The 18,477-nt window shown below is 45.4% G+C and overlaps 1 protein-coding gene across 9 annotated transcripts in view; it reads left to right on the plus strand.

Moving 5' to 3' along the window:
* TEAD1 (TEA domain transcription factor 1) overlaps nt 1–18,477 on the plus strand; it is a 266,377-nt gene that overhangs the window by 212,666 nt on the left and 35,234 nt on the right. For all 9 annotated transcript variants that reach the window (XM_060104071.1, XM_060104068.1, XM_060104069.1 and 6 more), the window contains one exon: nt 12,775–12,948. In XM_060104071.1, the coding sequence (XP_059960054.1) occupies nt 12,775–12,948 (174 nt within the window). The remainder of the gene's footprint in view (nt 1–12,774; nt 12,949–18,477) is intronic.

Here is an 18,477-nt window from a genome sequence, read left to right on the forward strand (position 1 = left end):
CCAGTTCCTCTTTTTCCTGTCGTTGGTGTTAATTGGGCTTCACACTGTGAATCACTGACAGATTCATTCAGTCCATTCTATAAACATTTATGAGCACTTGCATATTTTAGATGGCTGTACCGAGGAGGGGCCGGCCCAGTGCTGCACAGCCAGCCACTGACTGCCCTTGGTGGGGGCGGGGGGTGACATCTAGCGGGGGAGGCACACGAGGCGATAGTCACACATGAGGCCACTGCAAAGTGTGGTGACTGCTGGGGAGGGAGAACGCTGGGTGCTGTGAATGAGGGACAGGGAAGCGGGCAGGCTTCGTCAAGGAAGCAGCCCTCATGCCAAGAGGTAGAGCATCGATATGGGCAGGGATGAGTAAGGGAGAAGAGCATTCCAGAGACGATGACTCTGATGTAGATAAAGCAGGAGGTGAAAGCTGGTGAATAGTTTAGAAAGGCAGGGCCCACCAAGTCCTTGGAATAGAGTCCAGAGATACATGTTTCATGTATGTTCAGGATTACACTTAAGACTCTGAACAGTTCGCAGTTTGCAGGGCAGAAATTGAGACACAGATGTAGAGAACAAACGTGCGGACACCAAGGGGGGAAAGTGGCGGAGGGGGTGGGTGGGATGAAATGGGAGATTTTGATTGACATATATACACTAATATGTATAAGATGGATAACTAATAAGAACCTGCTGTATAAAAAAATAAATAAAATTTAAAAAAAAGAATCTGAACGGTTCAACTAGATTTGACCTTTTACTGATGAATGAACAGGTTTGGCTCCTTAGCTTAGACTCTAACACGTGACTTTAATGGTGACAGATGTGGTAAACTAGAGAGTGAATTTCCAGAATAGCAGGGACTTAAGGGAGACCACCCTGGACTGAGGAACAGGCAAACTAGATTCTCCTCTTGGCTTTGTTGCTCCCCAAGTGTGCCTTATGTCCTCTTGGGCGACAATACAGGCAGAAAAGGGTTCAGACCTGGCCACGGCCATTGACTAACGATCTCTCCAAGCCTCTTCTATAGAAAGAAATAGAATTACCTACCTCATAGGGCTGTGATAAGGATGAAAAAAAATCACACTGCACCAAGCTTATTAATTTATTTGCTTGGTTTTTGCCAGCACTACCCATAGCCCCATGATTCCAATGAACCTAAGCCATTGCAAAGACGTAGGGGGAAATGTGCGTACACGTCTGTATGTAGACAAAGATTTGCAGAATCCAAAGTTGAATTTGTTTAGGACCTTTAATTATTTGTCACTTTGTTGGCTTCCTTATCAAATTAACATGCTTAATGTTTGATGTTAAATTTTAAGGCTAGTATATCCAAATTTGTTTAAATGTACCAGGTGAGTTTAGATGGCTTTAAACTTTCCTATAGTTGGAAGTCTGAGAGCCAAAGAAACCATTCACATGCTACATGTTTTTTCAGTGTGACCTTGGACCTCAAGGGCCTTTACATGTTCATTGTAACAGCACCTTATGTTTGCAAAATAAAGCACATGTTATATAATTTGAGAGGCTGGTGCTTGAGACTTGTCAGAATGCTTGTTTTAAGTAATCTTGTGAATTCTCCCCCATTTCAGTTAGTCAGCCACCTCTTTTAGTCCCAGCTATGCTGGAAATTGCACTCTTCAGTTTACCACGTGTCACCTGCTACCACTAAAGATTCTTCACAATTCTGCCACCCCTACCAGCAGTAGTACTGGTGACAGCCAGCACTGTCTTACCCAACCCTATGACATAGCCTGCCCAGTATTAGGCAGCCAGCTGACGTTGGAAATGGGATTCAGATCCAGGTCTGTCGATTCCATATCCTGAGACCTGTAACCAAAGGTTCTCAGGTCCATTTGTATCTGATGTGTGTACCTGTAGCCAGCCGTAATCTACAAGGAGCTAAGGGAAGACTAATCTGGGGGATGCGCGCCCCCTGCTGGCTCTGCATCATGTGTAAACCAGACATTTCCCGGAGTCGGTGGTTGTTTATATTGGTGGAGAACCAGCAAGTCAGTCCCTCTGTTACCTTTGGCTCCACTAGAAGCTAAGAGAAAAACAGCAGAGGGTGAAGAAAGGAAGATCTAAAAAACAAGGACTATTTTAGAAGTGGTTAGTAATGCTTGAAAGTACACTTTCTACACGATTTCAGTGTTGCGTATCAAAGGGTTTTAAGTGCCAGATCCTCCACCCGGGGTGGGCTTTTTAAAAGGGCCTCGCCTGTAATCAGGGCCCAGTTCCTGGAGACCTGAAGCAGCTGCTCCTTTAGAGAAATGAAAACCCGGGCTTGATGAGCTGTAAGCTGAATCCCATGTGTGCATGCAGAGTGGTCTTCCTGATAAAGCCTAACGGGATCCCTCTACCTGCTCCCTGGAGCAGGGCAGGTTCCTCCAGCCGCCCCGAAGCTCAGCCACATCTTCCCAGGCAGAGGTTGTGTGTATTTAATGCCTACCGTGATCTGGATTCCAGAGCAAGCAGGGCTATGAGGAGGAAGAGAGTGTGTGAGTTCGGTTAGGTAGGAGTTACACAGCCAGAGAAAGGCAAGCTTTGGGATGGAGAGGGCGGGACAGGAGATTATTCTCTTTAGATTTTGAAGGAGCAGTATCTTGGGGAAGAAGAAGTTCCATGATGTGGTGCAGGAGCACACCTGACCAGGGAGATACCTCCGCTAGTTGCAGCCATCACAATAACCTCCAGCATTGGCCAAGCTGTGTCCCAAGCACTGTGTGCCAAGCATTTGACACAGGCACTGTTCTTACGTCCCGTCTCTCAGTAATGGAACGGAGACTCAGGAGCATTAAGGTACATGATCAAGTTCCACTGCCAGGAAATGGCTGTGCCATGGTTTGTCTCCCCTTTGTATATTCACCGTGTCACTGTACTTTTGAAGAAATTAAAAAATCCCTCAGATGCAAAAACGGCTGCCCTTCAAGGTCTGAGCTCCCCAGGCACAGCCTGGATGTAGCAGGCCCTTCACACGGGGGCAGCCAGTGAAGGAAGGTGATCGGGACATTTGGAGAAAGAAAAGTAAGGACACTTGATTTGGGCTCCACAGGAGGAGAGAATTCCTGATTGATACCCAGGCTTTGGATGATGGCAGTTCCTCAACCAGAAAGTGAGGAGTTTTGCTGCCTGGAGTAACCTGGCCCCTTATCTTTATTTCTAAGTGGCTGGAACAGCCTAAAAGCATGGGACTTCCCCAGTGCGTGCAGTGATTCAGCAGTCTTCACAGCCTGAGGGAACCTGAGTTCTCCCCTCTGGGGGGGAGTCTTGTCCCTCAAGTTCTGCAAATATATTCTGCAGACAGCCTGATTCTTTTCCATACAGGCAGTTGGTTAAATGTGGACCCCAAGGATGATTTCATGGTTTTATATAGCTTCTTTCAAAGGCCTAAATTCACAGGTCAACTGAAATTCCTTTGTCAGATCTCACAGATCCTGACTTTGGTTTGGAAAATGTGACCAGTGCAACTCTGAGGCAATAGAACATTGATGAGGGCCGTGGCAGAAAGGAGAGTCAGTTGTTTTGTATGGGAATTCAGCTGGAGAAGTAAGATCAGAAGCAAGGTTTAGATTCCAGATTGCCAGGAGGATCCTCGCCTATATCCTGGACAGAGTGGAAGAGGGCAAGTTCTCTCTGAAGAGGCTTCCAAGCCCTGCAGTGCCTGCTAAGGGGGTCGCTACATCTCAGAGCGGGGTTATGTGTTCATAGGAAACAGCTCTCTGGGGAGATTTGGTTTCTGGTCCTTCAGAAAAGAGACTCTTTCCCTCCCCCAGGTCATGGCTTGTGTGTGGCTCTCATTAATAGTTAACCTGCATCCTAGCATCTGTGTAGCTCCCTAAGCCTCACACAGAACTGTCATGTTTCCTGTTTCTTTTGACCTCACACTGACCTGTGAGATGAGCAGGCCAGGTGACATCTCTGTTCAAATGAGGACACCACAGCCCAGAAAGTTTAAGCAACTTGGCTCAGGCCACACAACTCAGAAACAGCAGGGCCTGGATTCTAACCCATGGGTTCTTAGTGTATGCATCCCGTATTTGAATAAATGGTCAGAAAGCACATTTGGCCTTCCAGGTCCTCAGGAGGACTGCAGCGGGTCTGACGGTTGGCTGTGCTCAATGTTCGTGCTTCTGCCTGCTTTTTCTCATACGTGTTACCAGGTGTGGTCTTCCAGTAGGACCTGGGACATGGAGTGTTCTCCAGTGCTGGAGGTGACAGGTCACTGTGGTGGGGCGTGGCCTTTCCCACCCTGTCCTGCACGCCTGCCAAGCTGTGCTATCAGCGCATCCATGCCAGCTGCACCCTCTCGTAGCAGCGGTGGGTGGTTTACTCTCCACGTCTGAGCTTCTCTGGACGCTCACCCTCTTTATTCATGACCATTTGGGGATGAGGCAATTGAAAGCATCTGGAAATCTGGGTTTTATAGACATTTCACAGAGGCCCAGCCAGGCTCCATCTGCTTTCCTTAGCAGGTCAGCTGCACCCCCGCCTGCCTTCCTGGTCGCTGTCCCTGTACTCAGCCAGTGGGCCTTAACAGCTGCACTTGGGTGGGGAAGACACACTTCTTTCTAAGAAACCAGCAGCCGCTTGCTCCATGGAGATGGTGGTGGAAGTGGGAGGTGGGATGAGGGGCTGCATCCTGGTGTGAGATCCAGGAAGGAAGGACCGATTCATTCCTTGTTTCTTGTGTTCAGTGATGTTTCTTTCTGGGAAGAGCACAGGGAAGGGAGGAAGCAGCACCGGGGGGCCGAGTAGCCAGAACAGGGCTGGTGCCTCTGGACCAGCTAGCTGAGGAGAGAGCCTGCTGGAGCGTGAGCGCAGGCAAGCTCCTCTCCCCAGGGACTGAAGACGCAGGCCACTTTCCGTGGCTTGGTCCTGCATCCACTCCCTGTCCCTGCAGGGCCCAGGGGCCGTCACAGGTTGCCCAGGCTGCGCTGGGGGTGTCTGAGCAGACTGTCCAGGCAGGAAAATAACAGGAAGCAAATGTAGGTGATTTGTCCTTGTTCTGTTTCAACTTGTACATTAGCATCCCTTGACATGAGTTATTTGTCTTGGTTTCTTTGAATTCCTAAGTGGATTATAATTTTTCTCCCGGTATTATTTGACAGCAGTCATTTTTCAAGGTTTTACTGCGTTCTTCAAATACTTGGAATTTTTGGAATACGTTTAGGGAAAGACCGCCATCTTCAGGTCAGACAGTGTAGTGCAGTGTTGGGGTGTGTCCAAGGGAGCCTCTCAGATGCCGAGGACCAGCAGATTCTTAGGGCTTTCCCTTTCCTTTTGCATAAAAAGTGAACTGCCTCATCAGAGGGCTCTGCACTAGAACGTATTAGCAGCCCTTTCCAAAAAAAGAGAAAAGAAAATTAAACCCCAGTGGCCACTTAGGGAGTTGCTTGTTCTGGTTTGTCTCATCTGCAGTAATGGGCAACCGCCCAGGCTGCCCTAGCCCCACTTGCGAGGACAGACTTTGCATTCTTCACAGACACGCCCTGGGGGTAGTTCAGGGGCCGGATCCCTCAAGGCCTCGTGTACACGTCACCCCTACCTCAGCTACCCTACAGTACAGTACATAATGGCAGTGTCGGGACAGTAGAAATCACCAATGTGTCTGAAACTTTCCTCTCAATTTCTGCTTTAAATTTTTAGTATTTCCATTTCGTTGCTGTCAGAGGAACAGCCATGATTTCAAGTAATTGCACCCGAAGTACAGAAACATCGTGATTATTGGGGAAAATAATAATAGCAATGATAATAATAACAAACTACATGCTTGGCACAGCATTGTGTGATCTCCTTTAAGCATCGTGACGCTCCTTCGAGGTAGTTACTATTATTATCCCTGCATTACCGATGTGGAGAGGGCTGAAAGCGCCCCTCCCAGATGACTCAGCTAGGAAGCCGTGCTGGCGCCAGGACTCAGACCCAGACCCTGTCTGACTCTTGAGTCTGGTGCTCAGCCCTCCTCCCCTGCAGCCTCCCTAAGCAGCAGAGAGAGAGGGAGAGCCAGAGACCAGGAAGGAAAGCAACCTCGCAGAACAGCTTTGGAGGAGGGGGAAAGTCCTTTGTTAATCCCCCAGGGTAGCTAAATTACCCTTCACAAGTCACTGTGGGGCGATTTTAGGATTACATTTACCTTTATCACTGTTGACAACTGCTGTGAAGAATAACTGGAGAGATTATAGCAATAAAAAGAGAAAATGAGCATTTCCCCAAGTCAGAATAGAAATCTGTGTATTAAGATTGTGTCAGGGGCTGCTGAGCCACGGGACATCTCAATCCAGGTAGGATTGTGCCGGTGCAACGTCAGTCTTTCTGGTGAACCCTGCAGGCAGACAAGGGTCCAAGCTCCTGCTCAGTCATCCTGAGTATTTGAGCCTAGGAAGGCTCTATGATCTGACCAAGCTCCTTTCAGGTTCAGGGAACTTGCAGCCAACTAGAAGGAATCCTGAAGCACGACTCTGTGTGTTTTTGTTTCCCTTTATAGTTCTTTCCTCACAAGACTCCATGATGTTTCAAGATAGTTTTGGATTGGCTGTTTATTTATTTTAATAAAGTAATAGATGTGCTTCGTGTATAAGCCAGGTCACACCCCATGCATGGCCTGTAAGGAAGAGCAGCCATCCCCTGCCCCCTTGCCCTGTCTCCCACCCCCCAGTCCTGCTCCTTAGGAACATCTGCTGCCACCTTTTATTCCTTGCTTTGTATAGTATCTCCATATTTCTAAACAACATGCTTCTACTATGTATCTCAATCCATCGATATGCAGACATTATCTGTGACTTCTTACTGTGGAAGACCAGGACTTAGCTCTCTGAACTTATTAGCACATCCTCAGCCCCCCAATATGGTTACATCACAATTTTTGGTTTAATTAACACTCAGTGTTTATATTACAAACCTGTGCAAATTTTGTACACAGCATGGTTAACGTGTAATGTGTTAGAACCATTTTCTTGATTGTAAAACTTGTTTTTTCTAAAGTTTGTCATTGCCTTTTTATTTGTTCCGTTTTTATATACCTACACAAATTCATCCTCCACATTTCTAACAGAATTCTCAAGCTCTTCTCCAGATGGTCAGCTAAGTCAGGGAATCTCTCTAGTCCCTTTAGGAGCCCTTCAGCTCCTCGTCCCCTCTGGACTGGCTGCTGTCCAGGTCAGCAGCCCAGATGCGGGCCAGCGTGTTCCTTTCACCTCTCTTCTGGGTTCTGGCCTCATCTCCCTCTTTTTTGATTTACTCCCTCATTTCAAAAGAATATATCCTCCTCTTGCTACCTCAGAGTAGTTGCAAGGAAGGTCGGTTTTCTGAAACCTGACAAATCTGAGAGTGTGTTCTATTCTCACATGTGATGGCTAACTTGGTTTTCATCATGGTTTGCACCTTAGGCTTGTGAAGCTTTGTTCACATTTTCAAGGTAAATTCCACATACGTTCTCCTTGCTAATGAATCACACTGTATGTTTAGTGCTGGAGAATACAGCCATCCATATGAACAGAGCAGGTGAATGCTGATTTAAGTTGTGGGATGTACAGGGGAGGGGATGTTGACTGTCCTTAATCCCAGTCTTCTCTATGAGAATCTTTGAGAACATGTATTTAATGGGCAGCCCATGGTTCTGACTACAGAGGCAATAAGCTGGCTCCATACATTCACTCTGTAGGTTCTTTGAAGGGAGGGGCTTTCTACTATTAGCTCATGGATTCCCTGTGCCCACCACAGTGCCTGGTATATAATGGACCTTAGGTGTGCTGATTTGTTCCCCAGAAATCCACAAAAGAAATATACAGAGTGAGCACCTTTTCTGTTGTTGTCATTGATATGTTGATAATCAGCATATCTACTGAGTGCCTAGGAGACTTTCTTGTAATTGAACAAGCCAGTGTTAACCCCTCTTTTCGATATCAAGGAAATTTAGTCTTAGTCTTTGGTAGACGTGACTCATTGACATTTGCCCCATTTCTGCTTGTACATTCCCCACATACTTGGGATTGTTGGTAGTTGTTATTTTTGTTGTTTTTGTAAATATTTGTTTTCTGCTATATAGAATAGAACTGCCCTTTTTTGGTTTTGTGTTCCACCTTTAGTTTTGGGGAAACCACCACTGCTGGAAAGAAAGTGGGATTTATTTGGGAAGGAGGAAGGGAAGTGAGGTATCCACCCTAGTCTTCTTCTCTTATAAGGAGATCTGGCAGGATGGGAAGTAGAGCCTCACCAAATAGTTTTTAGGGTTTTAATTTCATTAAAACTTGAACCCAAACATATCAGGTAGACGTCTTCTTTTCAGCCTTCTAGATTTGGGTGCAGAGGGATTCCTCACCTAGCCAGGTTGAATTAAGGAGAGAGGGAGGTCTGTTTGTCCCACTGCTGTGGTCTCCAGGATGCCTTCTTTAGTCCTTTGTATTCTTAGAAACAAAGTCACCTCTTGGCAGGAATAAAGCCACTCAGATGCCAACAGTCAGGGTTTGGTTTCAAGTCACCAGCCTTGGGGAGGCAGTGCCCGATTTCCTTTGGCAAAGACAGCCTGCCCATGCTCAGTTAATTTCAGCCACTTGGGCACTAAGGTAATTCCTCAAAATAGAAACCTCTGAAGACTCTATCTGATGCATCTGTGAATAATTATGTTTGTCCCGAATTCTAATTTCATTTCTCAGAATTTTGAAAATGTTATTCAGCTTTTTTCTCTTTTCTCAAATCAACTTTCAGAAAAAGTAGATCTGAGTTAGAAGGATCTCGGCATTTATATTTTCTTCTGGAGACAGTGTGGTTGATGTTTGCAGCCAATGCATGGGCTGTGGCATTGATAGATCCAAGTTTTATTGTTAACTTCAGGACTATTCCTGGATGTGTGACCTCAGGCAAATCTGTTCATCTCTGAGCTTCTATTTCCTCATCTGTAAAACTGATTTTAATAAAATCTGCCTACAGTGTCATTGTGAGGCAATGACCCTGAGGTCATTGTATAGAGGTCACATATATAGAAAGCACATTGTACAAACACTGAATGGACACAGTTCTCTTTCTTTCTGCAGACACAGGTGAGAGGCCCACACCCCAAGCAGCTTGTAATTGGTGGGCTGTAATCAAGGATCTGAACAGTCATGCAGCTTCACAACTTGCTCCCAGCTCTTGGCTTATTTGTGTTTATTTTTCCATTGCTAGGCAGGAGAGATAGCTAAAGTAGGAAAGTTCTTTTGCTTCTACCCCAGAATCTAGTTAATCTCACATAATACACTGCAACAATAGTAATCTTGGCAGCTGTGATTTATTGAACACTTCTTTTATGCTGGGCCCTATGCCGAGCACCCTCTGTGCATTATTTCCTTTAATCTTCCAACCTGTTCTGTATGACAGTCATATATCCCCACTGTACACATGAGAAAACTGAGATTTCAGGTTCTTGTTTGGCTCCAGAGTGCTTTGTGCTCAGCACCTTGATTTTCAGCTATACTTTCATGGTCCCCATTGAAGAAAGGTAAATTTTACCCTCCTGTCATTCACCTTCCTGATCTCTGACACCTGGAGGTCCGGGCTGTGGTCCCTGAGTTAACAACAGTTTTAACTTCACCCCAGCTCAGATTCCCTGGCCCATGGGAGCTAGCGAGGCAGAAGAGCTGGGAGTGAGGTGTGCTCAGCAGAGAGACTCTGATTCTATTCACAGGTATACTACCCAAGGCTCTGTTTGTATTCCATTCTCTCCCGTAAACTCACTGCCTACAGATGCCACAAGAAGTGACAGAAATGGTGCCTCTCAAAGCCAGGTAGGGCTGGGAGCTTGCTGCAAGCAAGGTTTGGATACTAAGGGTTGGGTGATGGACATGGAGACAGCCAGTTGTCTGGATAATGAAGGAACAATGCCTTTTGCCCTCTGCTCCTGTACTGGTAACTAGGGGTCCAACAGAGGGGCCAGGCACGAGACATCACCTCCTCATGCACCTCCTCATCTCTGAGGGCCTTGCACCAGTGTTTGTGCTCCCAGCTTCACCTGTGTTGTTTTTTATCCTCCTACCAACTGATGAGACTGGAAGCGCCTTAGCAGCAGTGCCCCATACATTTCTGTGGGCTTTGGTTTGCTTATAATTGAAAAGATGATGTGATGACATTTGAGAGAATTTTTAAAAGATCAGAGGTACTTCACCCCTCCCTATAACCTCACTTCCCTAACATGACAATGGCTTCTACTTTATTTTAAAAGTTTTCTTCCAGCACAGCATATTCTGTTCCTGCGTGGCCGCATCCAGGTCTCAGGCCATGCTGAAATCCACCAGACAGCTGGGACAGAGGCTGGGTCCATGTCAGAGCTTGACGTTGCGTTTTTTCATTTCACCTGATGCCTTTTAGGGTTTTGGAAGCCTTGGTAAAGATAGCACTCTGATGTTGAGCAGGAGAGGGGCTTAGCCCTCTCCCAGATGGTGCTGGGCCCTGGCCACACTCCCTGTATGTGGACAGCTGGCACCAGATGGGGTGTTGGGCCTCCTGCCCTTCCACATTGTGGCCAGAGATCCATAGCGTGTGGGTAGCAGGTCATGAGTGTAAACCAGCACTTCCTCAGGATATATTTACAGGGTTTTGTGAGCAAACAACTTTGGGAAACTTTGGGCTATAGAAAGTTACACAATGTTTCTCTTCCGCAGTGCTTTTTTTTTTTTTTTTTTTTTTTTTTTTTTTGCGGTACGCGGGCCTCTCACTGTTGTGGCCTCTCCCATTGCAGAGCACAGGCTCCGGACGCACAGGCTCAGTGGCCATGGCTCACGGGCCTAGCCGCTCCGTGGCATGTGGGATCTTCCTGGACCGGGGCACAAACCCGTGTCCCCTGCATCGGCAGGCGGACTCTCAACCACTGCGCCACCAGGGAAGCCCCCGCAGTGCTTTTAACGTGTTATATTCAGATGAACCTCAAAGGAGAGAGGTTTTATGAGACATAATAGTAGCTAACATTTGTTTAGTGTTACTGTTTGTTGAATGGAGGAGCTCCAGTAAGCTCTTAATATGCAGTACATCATTTAAACCCTATAGCACTGGGACTTCCCTGGTGGTGCAGTGGTTAAAAATGCGCCTGCCAATGCAGGGGACACGGGTTCAATCCCTGGTCTGGGAAGATCCCACATGCTGTGGAGCAACTAAGCTGTGTGCCACAACTACTGAGCCTGCGTGCCACAGTTACTGAAGCCTGCGCCTGAAGCCCGTGCTCCACAGCGAGAAGCCACCGCAGTGAGAAGCCTGCACACCGCAACGAAGAGTAGCCCCCGCTTGCCGCAACTAGAGAAAGCCCACGCGCAGCAACGAAGACCCAACACAACCAAAATAATTTTTTTAATAAAATAAAAAATAAATAAATAAGCAAAAAGATTTAGAAAAACAAAAATAAACCCTATAGCACCCTTGGGAGGTAGGTGCCATCGCTGTTCCCATGTCGGAGGCAGGGGGGACTTACCCAGTGTCATAGCTAATTGGCAGTGGGCACAAAGTTTTGTGCTGAAGCAGGCTGAGTGCAGATTCCATCTCAGCCAGTACACAGTACTGCTGGCAAGCCGCTTGGAGCAGCCTTCTTTTATTTGGGACTTCTCATTCCCTATGGAACTAGTACTTGGAAGGACTGTAGTTGGAGAAATGCCAGCGTAAACTTGAAAAGCGAATAGGGACTGGTGGGCGAATACTGACATGGGTTTCTCTTGTGAACCCTGTTGGGTTCTGAGCTCCCTGGAACCCCTGTACCCCGGATGCCTCTGTGTCACATTAGGCTGGTCTTACTGCCTATTCAGCAGGAGAGGCAGGCATGGGGGGGCTGGAGTATAGAGTTTAGGCCAGTGGTTCTCCAACTTGGCTGCATATTGGAATTCATCAAGGGAGCATTAAACATTACTGATGCCTGGCCTCATTCTCAGAAATGCCAGTTTAGCCTGGGTGGGCCCCAGGCATTGGTGGTTTTTAAATGCTCCGTGGTGATTCTGCTACATCCTGGGTGAGAACCACTGGTTTGTCACACTCCTTTGTGGTCCGGTTACCATGTCTTATACCAAAGCAAGGAGAAGAAAGCATTTCCATTTGTTAGTTAAATGACTTGCCAGGGTTTTGATTTGTTTGTTTCTGTTTTTGTGAATGAGTGACTGGTCTTTTTTACGGGTCCCGTATAGCCCTGCACCATGAATCCTCTCCATGATCTATACCCATGACTCTAACTTTGCACTGACAGTCACATATTGACCAGCCCTTTGGCAAAAGTTTTAGATTGGTTACTAAGGGGCCTTGTGAGAAAGACACTCAGCTCTCTTATTCCTGATGGAAGAAGTAGGTGGGTACCGTTGCTCAGAGCACTGCATTCATGCTGTTGCTAGGGGAGCTGGAGTGACAAGTGCATTCTGGGTGATGGCGTTAGCTGACCACACCCATACTGCTTATTGGACTTACACTGTAAATGTAACACCCCAAAGGGGGTGTCACTGTCATTTTCAGTTGAGTCAGGTGAAACTGGGTAACGGAATTGTTTCTAGGTTTGGTCGTTGGGTAACTTAAGTTGTTGTTTCCTACTGTGTCTACAAAAAGACTTTTTTAGGCACTTGGGAAAATATATGCCCTTGTAATAATAGGCAATGATTGTTTTAACCCTTAGCTATAATGGCTTTTCTTAATATCTTCATCTTTTCAAAGGCACAGACCCGAGGCTATTCAAGGCGGAATTCCGGGATTTCGAGACTACCACTCTTTATGCAGCTCAAGATGGATGTGTCCCAGGTTGATCAAAGGGTTTGTAATGGGAATGTCTCTGTTGGTTTCTTACAGTACAACAAACACCTCTTCGTGCACATTGGGCATGCCAACCATTCTTACAGTGACCCATTGCTCGAATCAGTGGACATTCGTCAGATTTATGACAAATTTCCTGAAAAGAAAGGTGGCTTAAAGGAACTGTTTGGAAAGGGCCCTCAAAATGCCTTCTTCCTCGTAAAATTCTGGGTGAGTAAGACCGTGCTGTGATTTCAGTGGTTTTTGTCTGAATGGTCGCATCCCACACTTGAGGGCAGAACACTGGCTATGGATTCCCGCTGACTGATCTGCAGGATCGCCAGGGGATTACAAACTCACATCCTTGGGCCGTCCTCATGCTGGCCTTGTGGCACATCCATGTGGTGACCCAGGTGGCATTTGCTGTCCCTGCCAAAGAGACACAGGCAGCTGCTTGGGCTTCAGAACTTTCTCGTGCAATGACAAGCAACTTCGCAGATGGCTGGTGTCACAATGGCAGCCGGGAGGCACTTAGACTCTCTTTCTGTTTGTTCACTAACCATTAAGCAAAGCGATCTGTAAATTCCACTGGAGTGTAGGACCTGAGGCAAAGAAGGGGCTTGGGTGGAGCTAAAGACATGCTTCAAGATTTTGTAAGTGTCAGAGAGAATACAAAATGGCTCTGCCCATTACGTGCCTCATTTGTGCTTTGAAACACCAAGGGCACATTCCCCCAGCTGCTGGGGCTTCCTGCTGTCCCCCCGCCTCTGAGGAGAGCTTTGCTGTCCCTTCTCCAATAGTCAGGCCTGGGCCAGGGGACTGCTGTTGGGTCAGGGATGTCACAGCAAGCGTAAGGATAATGTGTGTGTACTGGGGGCTTAAGAGCAGAGGACCTGCTGGCACTGAGCGTTTATAACTCCTCAGTCTTGACAAGAATAAAAAGAAAATGGCTTCAAATGTTTGCCCTTCTTAGCGTGGCATTAAAGGCCCTAAAAGAGCTGGTTCCGGGTGTTTCCCTTGCTGTCTGTCCTACGGCCCGCCTTTGTGTGTGAGTGGGTGGACTTTTTACTTCTCCTCCTTTCCCTCTTTCTTTTGAAGTGGTGGCTTCTTTATTATAGCACCTTCCTCACTTCAACAAATGGTTGATTTTTCTTTTAGTCCTATCGCGTTGTGTGGTTACTCAGTTCCCATGCTGTGTCATAATTATTTGGATGTGTGTCCGACTCCTCTCTGGACTCGACTGCTTCCAGGCACCTTATTCATAATGGTGGCTACACTGATTGAATGCCTGCTGTGGGCCGGGAGCTGCACTCATTCTTTACATGCATTTTATCCAGTCTTCCCAGTGTTACCTGGAATTTGCCTCATATCCAACTAAGAAAACAGAGACCCAGAGATTACAAAGTACAGGCTGCACCAGGGTGGGGACCTGGGACTTGAAATCAGATCCATTTGACTAAAGTGCCTTTGCTCTGTTTCCTGGCTGCTTCATGTCCCCTGGACCCCACCCACAGGTTCTGTCAATCGCTCTCCATATCTGCGAAGCTAAGCAAGCGCCTGGCACAAAAAACTCAACAAATGGGGGAAACAAACAGATGAACTAAGGGAAAATTCATATTTTAAATTCCTTGGGAGGAAATTTACATATTAAATTTAATTCGTTTAGGGTTTTTTTTAATCCTTGCATGTTAACTGGATTTCATTTGTCATGCTTCCATATTGAATTTGGATTGTGGAAGTAGCCTTCTACTTAATTTAATGTTCTCGGGATCAGTAATACATGTGGACACCCTGAAAAAGCACTTCATTTTTCTAAGCAGTCACTTCCTTTTTCTAAATTAGTGGCTGCCACCTACTGACTTGAATGGTGGTTGGGGGTCAGTTGTTATATGATAACACAGCAGTTTTCAAAGGGTGTTCTACAGACCCCTAGGGGGTTCCTCAGCATCCTTTCAATGGGCTGACAAGGTCAAAACAATTTTCATTATGACACTGAGATATTTTCCTTTTGAACTCTGCTGATGTGCGCATTGATGGTTCAAACGTAATTGGGTAAAACTGCTGAAGCCTTGGATCAGTCGGGCTGGGTTGCATGCACAGTTTTTTTTTTTTTTTTTTTTTATAAATTTATTTTTTATTTATTTATTTTTGGCTGTGTTGGGTCTTTGTTGCTGCGTGTGGGCTTCTCATTACAGTGGCTTCTCTTGTTGCAGAGCATGGGCTCTAGGCACGCGGGCTTCAGTAGTTGCAGCACACGGGCTCAGTAGTTGTGGCTTGCAGGCTCTAGAGCACAGGCTCAGTAGTTGTGACGTACTGGCTTAGTTGCTCTGCAGCATGTGGGATCTTCCCGGACCAGGGATTGAGCCTGTGTGTCCCCTGCATTGGCAGGCGGATTCTTAACCCCTGCGCCACCAGGGAAGCCCGCACAGTTTAAATTTAAAAAAAAAAAATCAGTCACACCAAGAATGTCCTTTATGAGGTTTATTATATCTTGAACCTAGAGTACACACTGAAAATGAATGCAGTGAGCCTGCCTGCTACATCAAGGAAAACAACTGATAATTTTTGTTGCCAAAGATAAAATTTGAGCTTTCAAGTAAAAATAAGATTTTTGGAAAACTTGTATCCACTTTGGTGAACTTGACAGCTTCGCAATACTTAAAAGACTTTTCTGCTGGGATCCAGTCATATTAACAAATGTGATTTTTTTTTATACTGTGCGAGATAAACCAATGGATTTTAAAGTAACAGAGTGTGAAAAGATCATTGATATGGTTTCAGCCTCCACACTATAGCTAACCTTTAAAAACTACCGCTTGTCAAGTTTTGGTGTAGTGTCAAAGAAAAATGGCCACAGTTACCTGAAGAACCTATTAAAATATTCTTCCCTTTTCCAGCTACATATTTATGTGAGGCTGGGTTTTCTTCATGTACCTCAACCAAAAGTTGAAGTACAAATCATGACAGATTGAATTTAGAAGCAGGTATGAGAATCTAGGTATTTTCCATTAAGCCACACATTAAGTAGATTTGCAAAATGTAACACAGTGCTATCCTTCTCACTAATTTTTGTTGTTTTTTAAAATATAGGTATGTCTAATTAAAAAAAGATGTATGTTAACATCCAATGAGCTTAATATTATTTTTAAATTAGGTAGTAAATATTTAAAATTTTTCTCAGTTTAAATTTCTGACGTAGAAAATACAGACAGCTATAACCTACAGAAACAAAAGCTCTTTGAGGTCCTCAGTAAATCTTAAGAGTGGAAAAGAGGTCCCAAGATCAAAAGTTTGAGAGCCACTGTTGTGAAGGATATCAAAAGAGACTGTTCTACCCAAATGAATTAAAATTAATCAGAAATTGTAGGATAAGATAAAAATAAGCCATTTTCAGTGCTTTCAAATTAAACGGTATTGGTTTTTTTGTTTTCCTTTTTTTTTTTTTTTTTGGCTGCGTTGGGTCTTCGTTGTGGCGCGTGGGCTCAGTAGTTGCGCCTCGCGGGCTTAGTTGCCCTGTGGCATGTGGGATCTTAGTTCCCCGACCAGGGATCGAACCCACGTCCCCTGCATTGGAAGGTGGATTCTTAACCACTGGACCACCAGGGAAGTCCTCTATATAGTATTAGATTTTAATGATAATAAGATTTCTTATAGTCAGCATGTTGTTTGACTATAAAGTGGAATGCAAAGTATTAGAAAGTTGTTTTTGTTTTTGCTTCCAAAATTTTCCATTTTACACAGGGGATGGTTTTAATAAATGCTTTCAGTGATGGAACCCTTCAGTCATGAATCCCCAAATAATGAGGTCTAGATTTGCAGATGTTTAGAGTGTGGTGGCTAGTATGAGATTTGCAAATGTAGAAACAATTACTCTGAGATTAGATATTAGTTTATTAAATTAAGATTTGCAGAATTAAAATTGAGCTCTTCTATGAATATGATGGAAGACATCACTCCTTCAGTATAATTGTTAGCAGTACTTAACCTTTAGGAAGAAATTCAGTTCTGACTATGTTAGAATAAATGAGGAAAGGCAGTTTGAATTAGGTTTACAATTTGCTGCAACTTGAAATCTCATTGCCTTCCTCTAATGACTGAGAAAGCATGAATTACACTTAGACTCTATCCTTGAATGTCAGTGGGTGTTTCTTAAGTAGGCTTAATCTTCCTTTTGAAATTTCTTTCGTATTAGCAATTTGCTTCACAGATTTTCATTTTTGTGTGAATTCAGTGCATTTCAACAGAGGTCCTATCCTCACGTCTCCTTAGTTTGTTCATAATGATTGCTCCATGTCCAATCTGGGCTCATTCAGGCTAGACCAGCTTAGGAGTTTGCTGTGAGAGAAATACTGAGTCCACCTGAGGTACCCGCACTTACGCCCAAGCTGTGACCCCAGCTCTTTGCCAGGGGACACTGAGGTAAATGGGATGTCAGTGAGTCATGTAGCGGTCACTCCACTGGCTTCAGGGTGGAAGACTCTGACTGGCCCCCCAGGACTCAGGCCCCAAAACACAAGTGAATGGCAGAGCCACAGATGCCAGTGTGGGTGCCTCTCCACCCTGTGAGCCTTAGTGGTATGGGACACCCAAGGGCCCCTGTGAATGGCTGTGCATCTGGGGAGACCTTTTTTTTTTTCTTAAGAGCTTTATTGCGGTATCATTTACATACCATAAAATTTTACTCATTTTCTTTGTACAAGTCAATGATATTTAGAAAAATGTGCAGAGTTCTGTGGTCATCACCACTCTTAAATTTTAGAATATTTTTATCTTTTAAAAAGATGCCCAGTGCCCATTTGCAGTCAGTCTTTATTCCCACTTCCAGGCCCAGGCAGCTACTAATCCGCTTTCTGCCTGTACAGATTTGCCTTTTCTGGACGTTTCATGTAAATGGAATCATTCAATGTGTGGTTGTTGGCATCTGGCTTCTCTCACTTATAATGTTTTCGTAGCCTGAGTCAGTAATTCGCTGCTTTCTGTTGCTGAATACTGTCCCACTGTATGGATAGACTGCATTTTACTTATCCATGCACTAGTCTATAGACTTGTGGATTGTTTCCACTTTAGGCTTTTATAAATAATTCTGCTATGAGGTCTTTGTGGACAAGTCTGTGTGTGGACATATGGTTTCGTTTTTCTTGGGCAGCTAGCTATGCAGGAGTGGAGTTGCTGGGTCTTACGGTAGCTCCGTGTTTAGCTTAAGAAACTGCCCAACTGTCTTCCGCGGTGTTTGTACCACTTTACAGTCCCAGCGGGGAGATGTTAGGGGTCACCTCCTCCTTTGACCGTTACGTCTGCGAGTATTAGGATAGGGAGAGATGGCAGTGAGTATGGCAGGTAAGGTACCAGTGGGAAGCACCCGAGTAAGGGACATGTAAGGCTAGTTAAGGTGTGTTCAGGTGCATCAAGATGTTTTGCAGCTGGGCCCTAACTTATATAGGACACACAGGTGGGTGGAAAATGAGGAAAGAGAGGAATCGGGGGTTCATTTGTGTCAGTCATAGGGACCTGTCAGTGGTTTCAACAATTTTTGAGCCAAGAGAGTCATAGGCTTCTTTTTACTGTTAAGCAACTTTCTCTACACTTTGCCTTTTTAATTTTTTTTTCTTTAACTTCTTCCTTTTATGACAGTCTCCTGTTTATTTCCTTTCTCTTCCTTCTTGCCTACTTTTTATTCACTCCCGTGCATTTTAATTCTACTCCACATCTCTTTACAAAGAGAGGAAAGTGAATTTGCTGGAGCAGGAGGGAAGGGGCTCC

This window comes from Mesoplodon densirostris, chromosome 7, assembly GCF_025265405.1.
Source record: "Mesoplodon densirostris isolate mMesDen1 chromosome 7, mMesDen1 primary haplotype, whole genome shotgun sequence".
NCBI lineage: Eukaryota > Metazoa > Chordata > Mammalia > Artiodactyla > Ziphiidae > Mesoplodon > Mesoplodon densirostris.